The sequence below is a fragment of the Carlito syrichta genome, unplaced genomic scaffold (genome assembly GCF_000164805.1).
Source record: "Carlito syrichta isolate Samal-C Ts95f unplaced genomic scaffold, Tarsius_syrichta-2.0.1 Scaffold144852, whole genome shotgun sequence".
In the NCBI taxonomy this organism is placed as follows: domain Eukaryota; kingdom Metazoa; phylum Chordata; class Mammalia; order Primates; family Tarsiidae; genus Carlito; species Carlito syrichta.
In genome coordinates, this window is record NW_007088948.1 from 26046 (window position 1) to 44160 (window position 18115).

The 18115-nt window shown below is 50.5% G+C and overlaps 1 protein-coding gene across 1 annotated transcript in view; it reads right to left on the minus strand.

The window, feature by feature from the left end:
• Positions 1-284: 284 nt before the first annotated feature.
• Positions 285-18115, minus strand: part of CHD4 (chromodomain helicase DNA binding protein 4) — a 39431-nt gene continuing 21600 nt past the window's right edge. Inside the window, exons 25-39 of the mRNA XM_021708724.1 lie at positions 16008-16188; positions 15837-15923; positions 15654-15742; positions 15415-15548; positions 14967-15111; positions 14691-14856; positions 14333-14430; positions 14115-14244; positions 13800-13871; positions 13404-13541; positions 13026-13134; positions 12782-12914; positions 3370-3565; positions 1072-1235; positions 285-892 (exon numbers count right to left, since the gene is read on the minus strand). Coding sequence (XP_021564399.1) covers positions 875-892; positions 1072-1235; positions 3370-3565; positions 12782-12914; positions 13026-13134; positions 13404-13541; positions 13800-13871; positions 14115-14244; positions 14333-14430; positions 14691-14856; positions 14967-15111; positions 15415-15548; positions 15654-15742; positions 15837-15923; positions 16008-16188 — 1860 coding nt within the window. The 3' untranslated portion in view covers positions 285-874. The remainder of the gene's footprint in view (positions 893-1071; positions 1236-3369; positions 3566-12781; positions 12915-13025; positions 13135-13403; positions 13542-13799; positions 13872-14114; positions 14245-14332; positions 14431-14690; positions 14857-14966; positions 15112-15414; positions 15549-15653; positions 15743-15836; positions 15924-16007; positions 16189-18115) is intronic.

The following is an 18115-nucleotide window of genomic DNA, read 5'->3' on the forward strand; positions in this document are numbered from 1 at the left end:
CCACCACGCCTGCCAGTGCCGTGTACCGTGGAGACCGGGTCTCGCCGGTGGCCCTGGCTAGTCTCGCACCCCCGCGCCCAGGCCATGCTCTCGCCTCGGCCTCCGGAGTGCCGCAGGTGCAGCAGCTCGCCCCACGTCTTCGCGGCCGTCTTGCAGCCTCCCCTTTCAGCAGGTCGCACGGCCCGACAGGCGGACCGTCGCAGCAGCAGCCCGAGTTTCCAGGCACGCGGGTTCAGGGGCTCCTGCCGCACCCACCCGCCGACACCCACACCGAACCAGAGCGCTAAAATACAAGGAAACTTTTATTTTCCATTTTCGTCAAGAAATTTGCTGCGGTTTTGTATGCTTTTGGTTTTCCTTTTTTTTTTTTCACTTTATTTCATTCTAGCCGCTCAGTGGCTGGAGCCGCTGGGTTCCTGGTATTAAAAAGATGCCAACAGAGGTAGCTGTGTCTCGCCCAGGGGCCCAGCCCACTCTGAATACCCCCGAAAACGGAGAAAAGGAAACAAAATAAACCAACAAAATAAAACCAAAAGGAGGAAGAAATCCAGATCACTTTCTTCACGCCTGGCAGGAACCCACAGCAGTTTGTGTGTAACAGATGTTACGGTGGGGAGAAGCCAGGGTCCAGAAGGCCAGCCCACCGACTCCCTGCAGACGGCGCCGGCGCTACTGCTGCATGTCTCTCCTGCAGAAAGGGCACCACTGCCCCTCACTCCCTCCCCTCCCCCGGTGCACAGGGGCTGTTCCTTGACAACATGGAAGATGGGCAGGAGGGCGAGGGTCTCTCAGGCCCCCAGGGAAGAAGCTGGGACAAGAGAAAGTGAGGAAGGTCACTGCTCAGCGGCGGAGGTGGCATCACCCGTCTGCATCTTCACTGCTGCTGGGCTACCTGTAGGGAGAGAGAACCGAAGTCTCAATTCCAGACCACAAGAAGCCACCGCATCCCAAGGAAGACGGGCTGATGGACTACAGCTGACCGGCCCGGGTGTCCAGCTAAGGACACAGCAGAGCTGCGAGGTCCAGGAGGCAGCTGTGAGAAGAGTGGGCAGGAAGGAAACGCGACCCTACCTGCTGCGGGGTAGGTTCGGGGGCCCGGTTTGCCAGGCGGCTGAGGATGTTGCGCTCTGACATCTGTAGCCTCACAGCGACGGGGGGAATTCGGGCAATGGTAGCTGGCAGCCGGGTCACGTCCGCTTTCATGTCACTTAGCAGTTCTTCCAGCTGTTTCAGAACTGCACGGGGAGAAAAGGAGGGGGTGAGCTGTGGAGGTCAAGACAGTGCTCCTTCCTAGAGATCCTATGAATCATTTGAGGCAAACAAACAAAAGACTTAACTCTTTCTATCCTAGTGGACCTTAGCACTCCGCAGTGGCTGATGTGTTGTCATTTGACACTGAGCTGACACCAGGCCTCCATGCTCAAACTTTTTTTTTTTGCATTGGAGTCTCACTTGGGTACCCAGGCTGAAGCGCTGTGGCACGCTCACAGCCACCCAGCGTCGACCTGCTGGGCTCCAGCGATCCCTCTGCCTCAGCCTTCCAAGTAGTCAGAACTACAGGCATGTACTACCACACCCAGCTAATTTTTGATTTATTACAGACACAATGTCTCGCCAAGTTGCCCGAGCTGGCCTCAACCCGGTGGGCTCAGGCCATCCACTCATCGTCCCAGAGTGCTGGAATGACAGGCTGAGCCACTGAGCCCAGCCCATGCTCAAATTTCTGTTTCTCATTTTGGTTCCAATTGTCCACAGCTCTGTGCTTTTGAAAGTCACCTCGCCTTCATCATCCCTTGCTCTCTATTGTAACTCCTCTCATCTCAAAAGCGTACTCCTATTGTTCCTTTTTTTTTTTTGAGTTGGAGTCTCACTCTGTCGACCAGGCTGGAGTGCAGTGGCATGCTTATGGCCATCACAGCCTCGACCTGCTGGGCTCAGGTGATCCTTCCGCCTCAGCCTCCCAAGCAGCTGGAACTACAGGCACGCATCACCATGCCAGGCTAAATTTTTTTTGGTTTATTGTAGAGATGAGGTGTCACCAAGTTGCCCAGGCTGGTCTGGAAACCCCGGGCTCAGGCAATCCTCTAGCCTCTGTCTCCCAAAGTGCTGGGATTACAGGCATAAGCCACCACACCAGCCTTTTTTTTTTTTTTAAGAGATAGGGTCTTGCTCTGTGGCTCAGGGTGGAGTGCAGTGGTGTGATCACAGCTCATTACAGCTTCCCACTCCTGGGTTCCAGCAATCTTCTTGCCTCCTGAGCAGGTGGGACTACAGGCCACCAATGCCACACCTGGCTAGTTTTAAAAATTTTTTTGTAGAGACAGGGTCTCACTATGTTGCCCAAGCTAGTCTCGAACGCCTGGCCTCAAGCAATACTCCCGCCTCAGCATCTCAAAGTGTAAAGACTATAGGTGTGAACAACTGCACCCAGCCTCTTACTTTACCTCTCTGCTTTGGAATTGGTTTCCCAATTCCTTTATAACAGCATTCTTTTCCTCATCTCCTCCTCCACTTGCTCACAACGTTTCACTTTAATTAGAAACAAAATGTTTAGCCGGGCTCGGTGGCTCAGCCTGTAATCCCGCGCCTTTGGGAGGCTGAGGTGAGTGGATTGCTTGAGCCCGCGGGTTTTCGAGACCCGCCTGGGCAGCGAGACCTCATCTCTACGATAAATTAAAAAAAAAAAAAAAAGAAAATCAGCTGGGCATGGTAGCATATGCCTGTAATTCTGGCTACTCGGAAGACTGAGGCGGAAGGATCTCCGGAGCCCAGCAGGTCGAGGCTGCGGTGGCCGGAAGCGGCCACTGCACTCCAGTCTGGGCGACAGAGTGAGACTCCAACTCAAAAAAAAAAAAAAAAAAAAAAGAAATAGAATGTTGAAAACGGTCCAGCCAGTCAGAGTGGCTCATGTCTGTAGTCCCAGCACTTTGGAAGGCAGAGGCAAGATGACTGCCTGAGTCCAGGGATTTGAGACCAGCCTGGACAATTTGGCAAGATCTCGTCTCTACAATAAATAAAATTTTAAAAATTAGCCAGGCATGGTGGTACAGGCCTGTAGTGCCAGCTACTTGGAAGGCTGAGGCAGAAGGATCACCTGAGCCCAGCAGGTCAAGGCTGCAGTGACCGTGAACGTGCCACTGCACTCCAGCCTGGGCAAGAGTGAGACTCCAACTCAAAAAAAAAAAAAAAAAAAAAATGAAGAAGGGCAAAGAACTACAGTCCTCGATTGCCTCGAAGGTACTAGCTTCCCAAGGAAGATGCCAAGGATGCCTAGCACATCGTAAGCTCCCAAAGGAAACCAATATATGACCACTGAGTTAGAGTAGGAAGGAGGCTGAACCAGCAGGAGGCAGGGGAGCCACTGGCTACCTTTGTGCAGGACTGCGTTGGCAGGCTTGTTTCCTGCCATTGACTCCTTAGACAGGTGCTGATGACTTTCTGCCAAACATTCCACCTCGGCAAAGCGGGTGTTCAGTGCCATGGAAGGGTGAGAAGGGTCCTCTGACATGTTCAGGTAAGCCGCCCGGCGCAGCTGTTCCTCAATCACCAGGGCTTGTTCTAAGAGCTGGATAAGGGATAAAGAGGAGACAGGAGCCGGACTGACATTCCACTCACTTCTGATGGGCCTCTTGGCTCACCCCTCCCTGCTCCTCCTGATGGCAACCAGAACCCAGAAAGAACTTCACGAACAGCTCGTTCCCCACACCCAGTCAGCTCAGCGCTGCATTGTTTTTTTCCCTTCCCCTTTCATTATCCGTGTTTTTTAGATTTTTACCCTTTAGGTTCCCGCTTATACAAAAATGGTAACTTCATTTAGAAAACACAGAATGGATGAAGAATTCAAAACCCAAATAACCCCATCTCCTAGAAACACTGTTAACAAGTTGTCAGAAGTAGGAAAGACCAGCCGGGCTCCGTGGCTCAGCCTGTAATCCCGTGCCTTTGGGAGGCTGAGGTGAGTGGATTGCCTGAGCCCGTGGGTTCGAGACCCGCCTGGGCAGCGAGACCTCATCTCTACAATAAACCAAAAAATCAGCTGGGCGATGGTAGCGCATGCCTGTAATTCCAGCTACTCGGAAGGCTGAGGCGAAAGGATCGCCAGAGCCCAGCAGGTCGAGGCTGCGGTGGCCGGGAGCGGCCACTTCACTCCAGTCTGGGTGACAGAGTGAGACTCCAACTCAAAAAAAAAAGTAGGAAAGACTATGTGGATATCTGGACCTGAAATTTAATTTTAAGATAAGTAAGAAAGATTTTAAAAAGAAAAAGAAAAATACTACTAATATTCTGATAGTTTTCTTTTGGGCTTTTTCTATGCATAGATTTGTTTACATAATTGAGATCATACTATATACATGCCCATATTATATTCTCATTTAAAGTTACATTGTACAGCATCTTCATCATTTACTCCTTGAAAACTTTTTCTCTTTTGAGTTGGAGTCTCACTCTGTCACCCAGACTGGAGTGCAGGGGCCGCTCCTGGCCACCGCAGCCTCGACCTGCTGGGCTCCAGTGATCCTCCTGCCTCAGCCTTCCAATAGCTGGAACTACAGGCACGCGCTACCACACCCGGCTAACCAAGTTGCCCAGGCGAGTCTCGAACTCACGGGCTCAGGCAGTCCACTCATCTCAGCCTCCCAAAGCTCGGGACTACAGGCTGAGCCACCGAGCCTGACACAAAAACATTTTTTAATGGTTGCATGGCAGGCTATCCTATGGATATACCCACCACGTATCATTTGGATTATTTTACCATTTGAAAATGTTCTTGTTTATTTCCTTTTATCTCCACCCTCACTCCCATTCCTTCCTCCCCAAAACCAACCTTTCTGATGTACTTACTCTCCTTTTTGCATACTGAAGACTGTGTTCTTGTTTCATAGGCACACTTCTGATTTACAGGATCATGTTTTCTGAACATAAGCTTTTTCTGACTTCTCCTATGACCTACCTTTTTAGACCACCATGTTTGCTATATGCATATGTTTTTGTTGCTTCTGCCGCTTAATGCTCCGTGATACGAGTGTACATTTTCCCCATCCATTCATTCTCCCAATGCTGAACATTTAGGTTGCCTCCTGACCCCGCCACCAAAAACCATACTGCAAGTGACACTCTTGCACATGTCACCTGACAGCTGTGTTAAAGGCTCTTCAAAATACCAAGAGGCAGAATGTTGACTCTTAAGTTATGAAAAGACTTAATCTGCCCCAAGTATCCACTGGTATGTAAATGGCGAGCCCATCAAGGACCAGGAAAAAGGACTGCATGAGAATGGGCGGTGGTTTCCTTAATGACACCTGGCTCCGTGAGGGCCTAATCTAGCTCCAAACAGACTGAGTGTCTCTCCTTCCTGCCCTGAACTATGAGCATTCCCAGGGTTAGCCCTTGACCCAACAGACTTCGCTCCTAGTGTCAGCCAGCACTTTTATGCAGATGACCTGATGCTTCACAGTCACGCAGATCTGGTACTGGTTCTGCCTGGTATGTGGTGGGGGGAGGGAAATGGGGTTGCTGGCTTGTGAGAAACACCAGACAACTTGTCTGAAATGGAACTTACCATTCTTTCTACAAACTGCTCCTTCTCCTCTTAAATGATCCCTTAACTTTCTCAGTGACTCAGGCTGTTATTTTTGGGATCTCACTTCTTCGTACCTCAAATCCATTAAAAGTCAGGAGTTGGCAGACTATGACCTATGGGTCAAACCTGTTTTTAGCCGGGCTCAGTGGCTCAGCCTGTAATCTCGCACCTTTGGGAGGCTGAGGTGAGTGGATTGCCTGAGCCCACGGGTTCGAGACCCGCCTGGGCAACTTGGCGGGACCTCATCTCTACAATAAATCAAAACAAATTAGCCGGGCGTGGTAGTGCGCGCCTGTAATTCCAGCTACTTGGAAGGCTGAGGCGGAAGGATCGCTGGAGCCCAGCAGGCAAGGCTGCGGTGGCTAGGAGCAGCCACTGCACTCCAGTCTGGGTGACCGAGTGAGACTCCCAACTCAAAAAAACAAAATAAAACAAACAAACAAAAACCTGTTTTTATATAGCTGAAGAGCAAAGAATGGGTTTTTTAATTTTAATTTTTTGGAGTTGGGAGTCCCACTCTGTCACCCAGGCTGGAATGCAGTGGCATGCTTACAGCCACCACAGCCTCAACTTGCTGGAATCAGGTGATCCTTCCACCTCAGCCTTCCAAGTAGCTGGAACTACAGGCATGTGCATCACATCTGGCTGATTTTATTTATTGTAGAGATGAGGGCTCACCAAGTTGCCCAAGCTGGTCTTGAACCCCTAGGCTCAGGTAATCCTTTCGCTTCCACCTCCCAAAGTGCTGTGATTACAGGCATGAGCCACTGCACCTGGCCTTTCTTAATTTTTTTGAGTCAGGGGCTCAGCCTGTCACCCAAGCTGGAGTGCAGTGGTATCATCATGGCTTGCCACAGCCTCAACCTCCTAGACTCAGGCGATCCTCCCACCTCGGCCTCCCAAGTAGCTGAGACCACAGTAAGTCTACAGCATACAAACCGGTTCCGTTCCAAGAGCACATCTGTAAGTCTAATTTGTTCCTTAAGTCCAACAAAGTTAGCCTAGGTACCCAACTAACACAATTAGCTATACAGTACTGTACTGTAATAGGTTTATAATACTTTTCACACAAATACATAAAAGCACAAAAAGGAAACACTTTTCACCTTACAGTACCTTGAAAAGCACAGTGATACAGTGCAGTACAACAGCTGGCATACAGTGGCTGACATGGAGTGGACAGGTAGGAGGAGTTACCGACTGGAGGAAAGAGAGGAGGTAGGAGACAGCAGAGCTGAGGGATCGTCAGCAATAGGGGATGGAGGAAGCTTTGCAAGAAGAACTGCAAGCTGCAACTTCACTCATGCCTGAGGCTGATGGCACACGTTCTGGTTCCTTGCTAGATTCAATTCTATCCACCCTCTTGAAAAAACGGTCCAGTGATGTCTGGTAAGTAGCTCTTTTTTCCTTGTCACGGATGACACGGTTGCACTGGACTGCAATCTGAATGGCTGCTGCAAGCTTTGTGTGCCATTCTATGTTCGGGTCCTACGTCTCAGAAACTAGCAGGGCCCCTCAAAGACAAGGAAACCCCCTTGCCATTTCCTGCGTCGAGACCCTCTCCGGTTCCTCAATTGCTTCTCCATCCTCTTGTCTCTCTCCGTCCTCCCTGCTGGTCTCCAGTCCCACCTCATGGTCTTCAGGGGTGAGCTTCTCGTGGGGCCCAGCCGAGAGTTCAGTGAAGTCGTCGTCCTGCAGATTGAGCTCCAGCCTCTCTCGGAGAGTCACCAAGTTGCTCAAGACCTCTTTGGGCTCCTCGCCCGCCACCTCATGTCCACAAGAAACATGAGCAAACTGCAGGCGAAGGTTCTTCCAAACCCCACTCACGAGACAGCCGTATCCTCATGCCAAGCAAAGGCAGCGTTTTTATGGTCTTGTAGATGTTCGAGTCCTCCAAGGTTGTCGCGGTTTTGTTGTTCCTGACTTATCACTCACCTCTCCTGCCTGACAAAAAGTGTGACGGGAAAGTCACTTGACTTGAGAGTCGCTGTGACTTCCCTGTCCGCAGGTTAGATGAACAACGTAGTGCTTGATAGAGATACACTACTTTGGCACGAGGAGAAAAGTCATCCATGACCAGGAGGTGGCCCAGAGCACTGCTGATCAGGAAAAGAATGCCAAATGCGACACCCTTCTCCAAGTAGTGTTTCTCTACCTGCAGGATAAAGTGGTGGAAAACCAGTCCTGGGAAACGGCCTGTGTAATCCAGGCTTTGGGTTACTCTTCCACACAACAGGAAGAGCCCTTGCCTATGTGTTCAAGGGTTCTGGGTTTCTCTGAGACAGACTAAGCGAGGCTCCAGCTTCATGTTGCGGGAAACACTGCCACCAGGCAACAGAGTCAGCCTATGCTTGGCTGCCTTTATAGCCCAGTATCAACTTTTCCCCCTCACTGACATAACTTCGGTCTGGCATCCTCTTCCAGTAGAGTCCTGTCTCACCCACACTGGAAACCTGCTCGGGCAAACACGTGCCTTCATCAATCATTTCTTGAAGGGTTTAGGGAAATTCCCGGGCAGCTACCGTCTCTGTACTTGCAGCCCAGCCACTTACTTTTACATTGTGATGGTAGGCTCCAGCCTTGAACCGATGAAACCAGCCACGGCTGGTATTACAAGATGCGCCATCTGATCCTTCGCCATGTTTCTTCTGAAGTCTCCATAAAGGCTTTTTTTAGCTTTCGTTCGAACCAACATTTTATCTGAGTGGGTCTCGGCGTTGTTGCTGATCCTGCAGCCACACACAGAAGTCTCTCCATCTCCATCACTTTTCTGCGCTTCTTCAGCATTACTGTCAGCATCACTGGCTGGAGTGATGCTGACAGTAGTACTGCACAGACTGGAGTGCAACAGCACGCTCATGGCCACCCCAGTGTCGACCTCCTGGGCTCCGGCAATCCTTCCAAGTAGCCGGAACTACAGGTGCGTGCTACCATGCCTGACTAGTTTTTTTGTGATTTATTGCAGAGGCGAGGTCTCACCAGGTTGTCCAGGCTGGTCTCGAACCTGCAGTCTCAGGCAATCCACTCTCCTCAGCCTCCCAAAGTGCTCGGATGACAGGCTGAGCCACTGAGCTGACCTCTATTTACTTTTTCGTATCTCTTTTTTTTGAGTTGGAGTCTCATTCTTGCCACCCAGACTGAAGTGCAGTGGCATGCTCATAGCCGCTCATAGCCCCTGCAGCCTCGACCTGCTGGGCTTAGGCGATCCTTCCACCTCAGCCTTCCAAGGAGCCGGAACAACAGGTACGCGCTACCACACCCGGCTAATTTTCTGATTTACTGTAGAGACGAAGTCTCACCATGTGCCCAGGCTGGTCTTGAACCTGCGGCTCAGGCAATCCTCTTACTTTGGCCCCCCCAAAGTGCTGGGATTACAGGCTTGAGCCACCGCGCCCAGCCACCACTGGTTTTATGCTTCCTTCCAGACATCCTGGGCTTGAAATAAAAACACTGCACTACTGTACTCTATAAAGTACTGCACAGTACACAAAAAGCACAACCACTTGTAGAGGATGCATACAGGTGACAACGTATGCCAGACACATGAGCTTATATGCTTGAGACGTGTGAACACACATTCACATCTTTGAACGTACATCTAGCTGGGTGTACTGGTACATACCTGTAAACCCAGCCCTTTGGGAGGCGGAGGCAAGAGGACTGCCTGAGCCCACGGGTTCGAGACCAGCCTGGGCAATATGGCGAGAGCTCATTTCTACAACAAATCAAAATATTAGTCAGGCATGGTTGCCCATACCTGTATGTCCAGCTACTTGGAAGGCAGAGGCAGCAGAATCGCCTGAGCACAGCAAGTCAAGGCTGTGGTGACCGGGAGCTTGCCAGTGCACTCCACTCTGGGCGACAGAATGAAACTCTGACTCAAATTTAAAAAAAAAAAAAAAGACCGCATCTTGAATGTTTGCATGCAGGGGACTTACTATATAGGTGTGTGCCAATATGCCCAGCATTTTTTTTTTTTTCAGGCTGGTCTCAAACCCTGGGTTCAAGCAATCCTCCCCACCTCAGCCTCCCAAATTGCTGGGATTACAGGTGTAAGCCCCTGTGACTGGCCAGTGTTGAAAAATATTTTGAGTCGGTTTTGCTCTGTTGCCAAGGCTGGAGTGCAGTGACACAATCATGGCTCACTGCAGTCTCAACTTCCTGGGCTCAAGTGATTCTCCTGCCTCAGCCTCTTCAGCAGCTGTGACTACAGGTATATGCCACCACACTTGGCAACAAGGTCTTGCTATGTTGCCCAGGCTGGTCTCTATCCCATGGGCTCAAGCTATTCCCACCTTGGCCTCACAAAGTGCTGGAATTACAGACACGAGCCACCATGCCTGGCCTGGTTTTTTTTTTGTTTTTTTTTTTTGAGAATCTCACTCTGTCACCCAGGCTGGAGTGCAGTGGTACGATCACCGCAGCCTTGACCTGCTGGGCTCAGACGATCCTTCTGCCTCAGCCTTCCAAGTAGCTGGAACTACAAGCATATGCCACCATGCCCAGCTAATTTTTTTAAATTAATTGTAGAGATGAGGGCTCGCCAAGTTGCCCAGGCTGGTCTCAAACCTGTGGGCTGAGGTAATCCTCTCACCTCAGCCTCCTAACTTGCTGGGATTATAGGCGTGAGTCACCACACCCAGCCTGGTTTTACATTTTTTTTGAGTTGGAGTCTCACTCCATCGCCCAGACTGGAGTGCAGTGGCCACTCCCGGCCACCGCAGCCTCGACCTGCTGGGCTCCAGCAATCCTTCCGCCTCAGCCTTCCAAGTAGCTGGAACTACAGGCATGCACTACCATGCCCAGCTAAGTTTTTGATTTATTGTAGAGATGAGGTCTTGCCAAGTTGCCTAGGCAGGTCACAAACTGGTTTTACTTTTTTAAACAGTTGGGGAAAAGTCAAAACAAGACTATTTCATTCACTTCGTGAAAAGTAAATGAAACTCAAATTTTAGTGTATATAAATGAAATTTTATTGGAACACACCCAGACTTACTCGTTTATGTGTCACCTATGGCTGCTTTCACACGACAGTTACATGCTTGCAACAATGACCATATGTCCCACAAAGCCTGGAGCCTATCTGATCATTTAATAGAAAAGGTTTGCTGACCTCTACAACCAATCAATAAGTCCTATACATGCTGTTGTTTTTACTTATTTATCCTTCGCATTTTCCACAACCAGCATCATGGCCCAGGCCCTTAGTACCTCCTGACCATACGATGGCTCTACAATCTCAAGATGCTGTTTCCATTTCCCTTGGAACTACCAAAACGCCTCACAGACCTCCAATGCCTGCCCATCAGCCACAGGGTCAAGTACACATTCTCTTATCTGGCGCCAAGAACCCACCTACTGACACCTCTAGACCTTACCTCTCTCTTCCCAACCTACCTCCCACCATTCCCCATCACAAATGTTTTCGACAGCTCAACTAGGCTAGTTTTTTTTTTTTTTTTTTGAGTCAGAGTGCAGTGGCATGCTCATAATCACTACAGCCTCCACCTGCTGGGCTCAGGTGATCCTTCCACCTCAGCTTTCCAACTAGCTGGATCCACAGGCATGCACTGCCTCACCTGGCTGTTTTTATTTATTGTAGAGACGGGGTCTTATCATGTTGCCCAAGCTGGTCTCAAACCCACGGGCTCAGGCAATCCTCTCACCTTCACTTCCCAAAGTGCTGGGGTTATAGGCATGAGCCACCACGTGTGGCAAGGCTACTTTCTTCTCCCAAACATCCTAAACTTTGCTACCTAGATGTTTCTCCCCCACCTAAACCTTTGGTTCACTCTTCTGTTTCTATCTAATAATCTCTATCACATTCATCAAAACTTATCTCCAATGCCATCTTTTCCCCAAAGCCATTTGTGAGCTCCTTCCCTGTTCCCCCAATTCCCTCTGGGGAACTTTCTTGTACCACCCAGCAGTCTGCCCCTGACACACAGCATTCATTTGACTACACGCTTGTTCTACCTGAAACCAGAAGCCCCTGGAGAACAGGTACCAGGCCTCGCCGATCTACCCCTGGGCCAGTCATGCCCAGTAATAACAGGGTTATGCTCGGCTTAAGAGATCCACAGTCTTGTCTTCGTGATAACCCACTTGATGATCTGCACACAAGTTGCCTCCAATAAACATCTGAATTTCAGAACGAGACTCCCTCCAGTGGGCTGGGCCCTAGAGATTCCGGAGATGGAGTTCGACTTTTGCACCTCCTCCCTGCGTCCACCCCACCCCTTCTTCACACGGGCACTTTGTTTTTGAGTTGGAGTCTCCCTCTGTCACCCAGGCTGCAGTGCAGTGGCATGCTCCTGGACGCCGCAGTCTCGCCCTACTGGGCTCCAGCGATCCTTCCGCCTCAGCCTTCCAAGTACCCAGAACTACAGGCACACGCTACCACACCTGGCTTTCTTTTGACTTATTGTAGAGACAGTCTCGCCAAGTTGCCCAGGCTGGTCTCGAACCTGCAGACTCAGGTCATCCTCTCGACTTGGCCTCCCAAAGTGCTGGGATGACAGATGCAAACCACTACCCAGCCACACAGGCACTTTTTTTTTTTTTTTTTTTTTTGAGTTGGAGTCACCCTGTCACCCAGACTGGAGTGCAGCAGCCACTCCCATCCACCGCAGCCTCGACCTGCTGGGCTCCGGCGATCCTTCCGCCTCAGCCTTCCGAGTACCCAGAACTACAGGCACGCGCTACCACACCTGGCTATTTTTTGATTTATTATTAGATGAGGGCTCGCCAAGTTGCCCAGGTGAGTCTTGAACCCGCGGGCTCAGGCAATCCACTCACCTCGACCGCCCAAAAGCGTGGGATTACAGGCTAAGCCAACAAGCCCGGCTCACACAGGCACTTTTTTTACCCAGAAGGACTGCCTGCCACTGACTGCTCTACCTCCTCTGGGATGCAATTCCATCCCATTTCTCTCTTTCCTGAATTCTGCTCCATAGCGTTCTCGCAACAAACCCACCACACTAACCTGTGCCATTCTTAGGCACAGTCACCCATAGCTCCTGTACAGTCGGTTAGCTTTCAAGTTTGTGTGTCTTAAGCCCTAATGGTTAAGTTGCTTGGGAGCAAAGCATTTCATGGAATACAGAAAGTTACAACAGTACGGCTAAATGGAGACACGCCTTCGTTTGCAGGAACTCGTGCATTCTACACAACACACATCCTCCTCCACATCTTGCTCACCTTGAACCTTCGAGCTAAAAATTTATTCTTGATCTCTAAGAAATTGCCACGGTTCATTTCTCCCTTGAAAGGCTCATTGAGGATGGCATAGCGTGGGTCGTTCTGAATGTCCTGCCACCGGGCATAGCCATGGCTGTTGGAAAAGTGCTCAGGAAAAACAAAACAAGGACAGTCAAAACCTCAGACTGAAGGATCTTCAGAACTCTTTGCCAAGAACCTGAATCTAGACTTGGGCAAAGGATACTTTATGATGCCAGCTAGCAGCCAGTAGTCATGCCGTCGATGCCAGATCTCATAAGTCTTCTTGGTGACTGTGGCTGCCCGCTCCTCATTCTGCCAAAGGGAGTGCAGCTCTGAGGCGGAATTTAGGGAAGGGTGGGAAGGGAAGGAAAAGGCAAACATTTGTGAAAACGGAAAAAGCTATTTATTCCTGTCCCCCACCCCCAGACACCATATTTTAGTATAAACTGCCTCTGGCTTGCTAAAACAGAAGCCAGAGGAGTACACAGGCAGCCTGGCATTCCTTCTCCTAGCAGAAAGTCTCTGACCCGTTTCTGACAAGAACCCCAACTTCACATCAGATCCTCCTAAACCCATCTCCGTAGACCCCTCTTTTCCATACCTGTAAAACCACCATCTGCAATGTTGAACATGAAACGCTGTTTAATGTTTTTCTTTTGCTTCTCGTCAATCAGGTCCTTGGGGGTCTCTCCATTCTGAAGCATCACCTCTTTCTTCTCTTCTTCTTCTTTCTTCTCCTCTACAGAACATGCAGAAGAACGACGTCAGCTCCAGACACGATGGCCCTTGCCCACTGCACTGTACACTGTAAGACACCGCCTTCTCTACCCTCTCTCCACCCCAGTGTCTCTAAGACCAAGAAAAAGCTGTCATCGGCCCACTGCCAACTAAATGTGGGCACGGATGAAGTCTACATGGGTACTGGACAGAGAAGACAAAGCCCTTGGCTCTGGGTTTAGCATCCTTATAAACCACAATCGCTTCTCCAAACGCTCACCTTTGTCCTCTACCACAATAGGGGTCAGATCGATTGCTGACTTTTCCTCCACCTTTTCCACATCAGCAACACCTGGGGGAACAGATGACATTGAAAACAGACCTAAAGAATGTTCTCCTCTGTTCTACAGGGCATCCAGCTGGAAGAGCCCTTCATTTAAGTCTCTGTAATTAAAGTCAGGAGAGATGTGTGAAGGTGGGGGGAAGCCCACAGTCTCAATCGGGAAGCCAGACCCTTCAACGTGTGGCTTCCTCCTGCAGAGCCCAGGAGCAACTATGGCTCACACAGGGATCCGGAGTCCTTGAACATAGATACCTTTGGGCTCTGTCTCCATGGGTTCCTCTGCTCTCTCCTTCACCTCTGCCTTTTCCACTTTCTCCTCTCCCTCAGGGGTTTCGACAAGGACCTTTTCATCCTCTGAGGCAGGGGCAGGGGGCTGTGGACAATACAAAGGAAAAAACGGAAGATGAAGCAACGGGAGAGTAGGCTCAGCCCTGTGCCATGTGCGGTGGCCAGTTACCCCCATCTCCTACCTCAACAGCAACCTCGGGGACCGCAGACTTCACCTCCTTTTCTCCTTCTGTGCTCTCCTCTTCTTTGAGGCTGTTTTCCTCTATTTTTATCCCATCTTCTGCAGACCAATAAGAGACAATCAATCAGGGAGAAGGTCGTGGATCAGAGAAAAGGTCAGGCCTTTCCAGTCGGCCTCGTCTGAAACTGTCCTCTCGTGCCTTTAAGAGCCAGCCCTACTCTTAGGATGGCCCTCCTAAACTGAGAGGGAGAGTGCTGTGTGTCCTGCCAGACCACCCTGCTGAACTGAGCACAGGGGAGCACAAAAGCACAGGCCAGGACAAGAGGAGGGACCAAACACGACAGGGCAGGCAGACTCACCAGCAGGTGGGGCCGGGGCAGGAGTGTTGGGCTGCGTGTCCCCTGGAGTGGAGGGTGTCGGAGTCTTTGGGGAGGGGGACCCTGGCTGAGACATCTTCTTGTTTTCCTCTACTTCAGCCAGCTCCGGCATGCTCCAGCGCCCATTAACGTGTTCAAACTCCTGCACCTGTAGCAACAGGACAAAAAGCTGAAGCTCCAATTCCAGCCTGAGACTCCTTTCCTACGGGTCCTGCAGTCTCCCTAGAAACGTTTAACAGCAGGAGGGTTGGGGCTCACCTTCTTGCGAATCAAGGACATGACACCAATCCTGGTAAGGACATGCTGGCGAGACAGGCCTTCTCGGGGGACACCATCAGCGAAGGTCTCAGCACCATCTGCCCCCGGCTCGCACAAATGCCGCATAAAGAGAGAGACGTATGCCCTGGAGTAAACAAGTGGAGAAGGGTCAAACAGGGCCCCCGCCAACCCATCCGCCTGACGCTTTCCCGTCCCTGTGAGGGATGATCGCAGGCAACGAGAAGGCTCCCCCTTGAGGGAAAAGCCCCAGGACCCTGCACAGCGACAGCTGGCCTCCAGGCCCACACACGCCCAGCTGCTCCTCCAGGGAAGCCAGGGCACAAAGGACTCTCATCACTGCCTGCTTCTGCAATGCCCTGCACAGCCTGGACGGTGGTGAGGAAGGACCAAAGCCTTGCCCTAGATCGGCCACTCCAGCCCCACTTACTTGAACTCCTTCTCTGACTTGCCTCGCAGATCTCGCACAAGCCACTGGGTGGTGAAAGCGTCCTGAGGTGGCATGCCATATCGCATAATTGCATTAAGAAAGGCTTTTCGCTGACGAGCATTAAAACCCAGCACCTGGGGGGAGAAGGCAGCTAGGTGAGGGGGGCAAGTCTCACTCCGCCACAGACCCAGGAGCGGGCACTCACCCACATCCCCAACTCAGAATCCCGCGGCACTCACCTCGATGTTCCCCCCAACACGGGCCAACAGAGGAGGCAATGGCTTATCTTTATCATTCCGCAGGCCCTTGCGACTGGGCCTGCGGGGAGCTGCAGGAAGAAAAGACGAATGAGCGACACTAGAAATGGGCGGGGCCCTGGAAACCTCAGCCCCGCAAAAAGCCACAGGAGAGCACAGCCTCACCTTCTGACCGTTCGTCAAAGTCCTCATCACCTTCCTCTGAGGCCACCGAGTAATCGGACTGGTTGTCGGACTGGTCGTCCTGCCAATCTGGAGGGAGAGAGGGCAGATGAGCGGGGCCCACTGCTCTAGTGGAACGGCCCGTGGGTGGGGGGCGGGGCCGGCCACACACACCTCGGTCCTCCTGGGAGCCATCATTGTAGTTGACCTGTTTACGGATTCTTTTTCCTTTGCCCAGATTCCGGGCTAGGTCTTCCTGCTGCTGCTCATAATGGTGGCGCAGCAATTTCTCCCAGTAGTCAGGATCCACACTTTCCTCCTGTTTTATGATTTCCCGCTCTACCTCCTCTTCCTCCTGGGACAGAGGGAGGGCCAGGACTCAGGGATGCTGAAGTCAGCACCGCCAGCTCCCCCGGTCCTCACAGTTCCATTCTGCCAGCTCCTTCTTGTGGCTGGACTCTCAGACTCAGTGTGCCTGCTTGGACCTAAGAACTCGCAAGAAATCCCACTGACAGGACACGGCTCCTCCCAATGACGGATAGCTCAGCAGTCAGCGCAACTGAAGAAAAATATGAGACGGAGCCATCGTCACAGAGCAGGGCGAAGAGACAGCACGCTCTCTTCCAGGCCCTTGGACTCATGCATAGACAGGTAGAAGATTGCCAAAAGAAAAGAGGGTAAAGCCCGAGCAAGAAAGAATGGAGGTGCTTCTGAAAGACTGTGCAAGACTTTCACAAGAAAGAAAATCAAAGGACTATAGGCCCTTCTGTTTGTCGTACGTTTTATAAAAGTTTACAGCATCATGAACCTCGTAAAAGCTAGCTGCAAAGGAAAACAAGCAAAAAGTTATATATATCCTATATATCCCAATGTTTATTATCCTCTCAAAGTATTATAAATTAAATTTTTTTCAGATGCTTCAAGACCACTAGTTGAGTCCACATCCCTTCTATAAGAATTAAGCCACAGCTAAAAAATATAAAATAGGAAACAAGGCCAGGAGTGGTGGCACACGCCTATAATCCCAGCACTTTGGGAGGTCAAAGTGAGAGGATTGTCTGAGCCCATGGGTTCAAGACCAGCCTGGGCAACTTGGTGAGACCTCATCTCTACAATAAATAAAAAAAACAACAAAAAAAATTAGCATGGTGGTGTGTGCCTATAGTTCCAGCTACTTGGAAGGCTGAGGCAGAAGGATCGCCTGAGTCCAGCAGGTCGAGGTTGTGGTGGCTGGGAGCATGCCACTGCCCTCCAGGCTGAGTGACAGAATGAGACTCCAACTCAAAAAAAAATTTTTTTTTTTTAAATTAAAATAAAAAAGGCCAGGCTCAGTGGCTCAGCCTGTAATCCCAGCACTTTGGGAGGCCAAGGTGAGTGGATTACCTGAGCCCGCAGATTTGAGACCCGCCTGGGCAACTTGGTGAGACCTCATCTCCACAATAAATCAAAAATTAGCTGGGTGTGGTAGCGCACACCTGTAGTTCCGACTGCTTGGAAGGCTGAGGCAGAAGGAATACCGGAGTCCAGCAGGGCGAGGCTGCGGTGGCCAGGAGCGTGCCACTGCACTCCAGTCTGGGCAACAAAGTGAGACTCCAACTCAAAAAAAAAAGAAATAGCCGGGCGTGGTGGCACATGCTTGTAGTTCCAGCTACTTGGAAGGCTGAGGCGGAGGAATCGCCTGAGCCCAGCAGGTCGAGGCTGTGGTGGCTGGGAGAGTGCCACTGCCTTCCAGCCTGGTCAACAGAGTGAAACTCCAACTCATAAAAAAATAGCAAAAACCACCTCAATATCCAGCATTATAGTACTAATTAATTCACAGTAAAGTCAGCCCTCTGTATCCATCAGTTTTGCACCTGTGAATTCAATCATCTGAAAACTGAAAATACCCAGGGAAAAAACGGAATTGTCTGCACTGAACATATACAGGCATTTTTCTTGTAATTATTTCCTAAAAAATACAGTGCAATAATTATTTACATAGCTTTAGGTATTGTAAATAATCTAGAGATAACTTGCCCGAAACAAGAGGATCTGCATGGGTTATATACAAATACTATCACTTTTTTGTTTGAGTTGGTCTCTGTTGCCCAGGCTGGAGTGCAGTGGGACAGCCATGGCTCACCTCGGCTTCCACCTCACAGGCTCAGGTGATCCTTCCTCCTAAGCCTCCTAAGCAGCTAGGACTATAGACAGATGATATCACACTCAGCTAATTTTTTTTGTTTTACTTTTTTGTTTTTTGAGTTGGGAGTCTCACTCAGTCGCCCAGACTGGAGTGCAAT